Here is a 4,560-nt window from a genome sequence, read left to right on the forward strand (position 1 = left end):
TCCATGTCACCCTGTGCATCCTGCTGATAGTTGGCACTTGGAGCGACACCAGTGCCTCGAATTTTCACAGACTTTAGGATAATGCTTGTGTGTAGTTCTATGTAATAATAATAATGCACCAACACACATTGTTGTGGTCTGGGTCTTATTTCTCTTTATCAAACGTTGACCCAAGGCAAGAGAGAGAGAGAAAGGCAAAATAGGGAAGAAGCAGGGGAGGAGAAAGATAGAAAATGGTGGCAAGTGGAGAAAGAATGGATGAAACAGAACCTGCAAGAGTGAGATAGTGGGTGTAGAATGGTGGAAGGAAGAGGCACGAGGAGAGCACGAGAGTTGACATCAGTGGTATACTATTCACCAGCACCGCCGACGTCAAACACTTCGTGTTCACTGCCTTTATTTTCTTTTCTCTAATTAAGAACTGGCATGCCCTATCAAAAAGCCAAACCTTTTAGCCTTCTGGGTGTTTGCTTGAAGAACGTGTGCTTGACTGCTTGTTGCATGAGCCCCTTTGACTCAAACCTACAATGTGATTGTTGCTGGGCTGGAGTGGGGCCCAGCCCCATAGTGTACGCCTCCTACACCATTCCCACAAGAAGCAAGAAACTGCAGTACAACAGAAGTGGGATCTCGTAGTTTATGTTTCAAGTGCTCATTACTGCCAATTCTTTTTTAATTGCATTAACACTTCCTGGGAAGCGAGCGGTACCAGAACCCTGCGAGGGACGTGCCTTCCTAGTGGTTTCTTCCATTTTAGGGGAGACTCACTGTCTCCCCAGCAGTGGAATTTCTGCAAGAGCAATGGCGGGAGAAGTGTGCAAGCACCCCCCGAGAATCCAGTGAGTGGCCCCGTTCCCAAAGTACACTGGATTTTTACGAGTATTTGATTTCCTGTAAAATGAATAGCTGTGCCAATTTAACCTCATTCAACATTTCTTGTTTGACCTGAACTGTACTGCTTGGGCCTCACCCAACAGGCGAGCTGCAGGAATGGAGCCAGGGAAGTCGATGACTGCCAGATAGGATAGTTAAAATACTAAGAAGCAAGAGTAGTTATTTACAAATACTTTATTAGTACAAAAATACTCCCCACTTTGACCCACGGCGTAATTATTTCATAAAAAATGCAAACAGTGTTTAGGTTGTCGCAATGCCGTACAAGAATAGGCAAATTCACACTCGTGGAAAACGCTTGACATAATTGAAGCTCATTTGCGGAAATTACTCTGTACAGTTCATGTGGTGTGCACCCACTGTTACAGGAGGTAAACGCAAGTTTTGTTTTGCATGAAATAGAACAATACATATGAAAGTGAAAAGATGCCGACAGGCAGATTATCACTAAAGTCTTGTCAGAACACACATGATGGAGCTTGTTGAAGTCATCTTCTTAATGGGAGTTCATAGGGAAATGCAGTTTCACACCATATTTGCATACCCTGGGCCAGTCCAGAGCGAAATGTACAGTTTTTTTTTTAACTGAACATTATTACATTCCTTTGTAATGAAGATTACTCACTTCTGCGATTTCTAAGTGAAAGTATAAAACAGTGCACAGTACAGACATAGTTCATATGAATACAAAATGTAATCTGCCTTCTCTATACAACTTCTCTCTAACGTGTTGGGCAGTATTTGCAAAATATACACGTATTCGCTCTTTACAAAGCATCAGAAGTAAATGGATGACGGTGGATTGGCAGTGTTTGGGTCTCTGAACTGTCCAGGGAGCGGGCTGCAGCGAAGCCCCCCAAATGTGGCAGGTGGAAGCTTCCCTGCCCCTTAGTCTCTGTCCACCTCTTGTCCACAGAACCCTGTCCATGGTAATGACCTGGATAATAGGCGACCCTATTCAACCTGATCTTAAGCGGGGCCAAATGCATGTTGGCGACCAGGGTGGGGCCCGTAACACTCACGTCTCTTGACCCTTAATTCGGAGGTGAGCGGCAGCGTGTGCCTGGAAAGTCAAAGCGTCCTGGCTTCCCAGTGGCTTGCTTTATGTCTTATCTGTGAGCCTTGGCGGGGCCGGGCTACACCTCCGTCCCCTCTCTGGGGTACATGGCGCTGTTGTAGAAGTGGGGACTGAACTGGTTCAGCACGGAGCCGCCGTAGCCGTAGGGGTTGGAGGACACTGAATTGGACCACTCGGAGCCCCCGTGGCTGGGGATGGTGGTCAGCGGCGAGTAGGAGTTGAAGCCCACCATGCTCTGCCCCATTTTGTCCGGAGTGTCATTGGTGAGTCCGAGGGCCACGGGGCGGGCCCCGGCGCTGCTCACGTAGGCCGCGGTCATGCTGCTCAGGAAGCTGTTGAGGCAGGGGCTGGGGGGCGAGGCCCTCTTCTCGGCGGAGTCCTCGCTGCCCGGCGGGGACAGCTCCAGGATGTCTTGGTTGTCGCCGCTCTTGGGGCTGCCGCTCAGGGGACTGTCCTCGGGTTTGTCCGACGCCAGCGCCCCCGTGCTGGGGTTCAGGTCGGACTTCCTCTTCCGCTTCCTCCTGAAGTTTCCGTTGTCGAACATCTTCTCGCAGTTCGGGTCCAGCGTCCAGTAGTTGCCTTTGCCTGTGAAACGAAAGGACAGGTTACTTGGGGTTCAGGGCTGCAGACACGCGTGGTCATGCGCTTTGCATGCAATCGAGGCCGGCGTGCTTACTTTATTTACACTGAACAGCAGAGGTCTCATGGACACACATTCACAGCACAATAGCTCTTGTCTCATCAACAATGGGGGGCAATGCCCAGCCGCGATGAACCCCTAATTACAGAGACCAGTCCCTGGCAGACAAAGGGCACGCGTTTAATAGAAAGTCTCCCTGGTCAGACTGTCTCTGAGCCAAAGCTGCTCCTGGAGGGTGGGGGGGGGGGGGGGGGCTCATATCTAAACATCATACATTCCATGTTTCATGGGAAGTCAGAAGCAACAACAGTTTACCAAGAAACCGATAAAACAACACTCCATTTATTCTGCCCTGTCCTGGCTACGCCTGAGATGCAGAGATGCTATTATGAGCAGCCTGGCCTCACTTGTCCTTTCCGCAAGATGTTAATAAGCAGTCTTTGAAAACGTGGACATCTCAGTAAGTGGTGCCCTTTCACTTCACTACTGGCAGATCTTACTGGGGCTAACCCCTCATCACATCATGCTTCCTGCCTCCCCCAGCACTCACAGACAATCCCAAAACACACTGGCACATTGTAGTGTTTTACCGCTAGTAATAACGGCGTGCAATCTGAAACATGCAGAGCGAAGAAAGAAAATACACAGGGAATACAGGTGGAAAACAAGGCTGAAAAGGCAAATCTTCGTTTCACTCAGGGTATTCTCGTCCTGTCTCTCTATTTTTGTAAAACCCGCTCAAATGCCTCAACAGTGGTGATTATGCAAAGCAGTGACTGACTTCAGCATGCAAACAGTTAGCAGTTGCTGCCTTACAACAAGTCACACAAATAATATAACACAGCCTGAATGAAACCCAAACTCTGTTTGTAAGACAACAAAAATGCAAGTTAAAGTTACTAGTTTGGATCCCAAAAAGTGAACGGGGGTACCTGGGTCATCCTCGTCCCTGGGGACCTTCTTGAAGCAGTCGTTGAGGGACAGGTTGTGCCGGATGGAGTTCTGCCAGCCAGCCTTGCTCTTGTTGTAGAACGGGAAGTTGTCGGCCACGTACTGGTAGATCTGGCTCAGCGTCAGCCGCCGGTCCGGGGCCCCGTGGATGGCCATGGCGATGAGCGCCGAGTAGGAGTAGGGCGGCCTCACCAGCTTCATCAGCTCCTCCTGCGAGGGCATGGGCAGCCAGCTCAGGTCGGCGCCCCCCAGGCCGTGCATGCTGGGAAGGAGCTGCCGCTGCATCCCGTACGACTGGGGCATGAAGGGGCTGCTGTTGGAGCCCGGCAGGTAGGGCGGCGGCGTGATGGAGGGCCCGTTCAGCCAGAGGTAAGGGTTGGGGGTCGCGCTGTAGTCGCCGGGGTCAAAGTTCGAAGGGCGCTGAGGGCTGGGCATGTTCTGCGGATGGAAGAAGTTCTCGCAGTACATGTTCATCTCTGGAGGCTCCTGGCCAATATTTGGAAACTGTGGGCTGCAGCGAGGTGGGGAGTGTGGCTGCGGATCAAATGAGCTCATGCTCCAAGTGCAGGCAGCCTCCAGCGCCGAATACACCTGTGCTATTATTTTCAGGTGAAGCAGGTGCACCACCTGTGCCCCAGCCCTAGTATTTATACACCTGTTCGTGTTTAGGTTTCCCTGCTTGCTCCACCCAGGCCTGCCTGAGTGGCTGGAGATCAGACAGATACCCGCCGTGGAATGTTGGTTCCTGCAACCCGCCCTGTCACAGCAGCCCATCACAATCCATCCATCAGTCACAGTGTGTTTAGGCAGCACCGAAAAGAACCCAATATGAAACGCGTGGGTGTTTTATCATCTACATGAATGGAGGAATTTTCCATGACTGCTGAAATAAAAAAAAGTACTATGAAGCAGCACTGATCTTGCGGGTAGCCAGAGTGCAATGCATCAACTTTTAAACGAGCAAACATATAACAATGCCCATAAAAAGCAACACCTG

General features: G+C 50.5%; 1 protein-coding gene across 1 annotated transcript; it reads right to left on the reverse strand.

Moving 5' to 3' along the window:
* Nucleotides 1–1,050: 1,050 nt before the first annotated feature.
* FOXI1 (forkhead box I1) lies at nucleotides 1,051–4,166 on the reverse strand. Its single transcript, XM_078653372.1, has 2 exons — nucleotides 3,545–4,166; nucleotides 1,051–2,557 (listed from the first exon to the last, which is right to left on the reverse strand). Exons 1-2 carry the CDS (start codon nucleotides 4,116–4,118, stop codon nucleotides 2,031–2,033), a joined length of 1,101 nt encoding a protein of 366 aa, XP_078509498.1. The 5' UTR covers nucleotides 4,119–4,166; the 3' UTR covers nucleotides 1,051–2,030.
* Nucleotides 4,167–4,560: the final 394 nt, after the last annotated feature.

The sequence above is a fragment of the Lissotriton helveticus genome, chromosome 7, assembly GCF_964261635.1.
Source record: "Lissotriton helveticus chromosome 7, aLisHel1.1, whole genome shotgun sequence".
Lineage (NCBI taxonomy): Eukaryota > Metazoa > Chordata > Amphibia > Caudata > Salamandridae > Lissotriton > Lissotriton helveticus.

Coding starts and splice junctions, on each gene's coding strand:
- FOXI1 (XM_078653372.1), bottom strand. CDS start 4,118: ATGAGCTCATTTGATCCGCAGCCACACTCCCCACCTCGCTGCAGCCCA. Junction 2,558..3,544: donor CAGGGACGAGGATGACCCAG/GTACCCCCGTTC, acceptor TTCGTTTCACAG/GCAAAGGCAACTACTGGACG.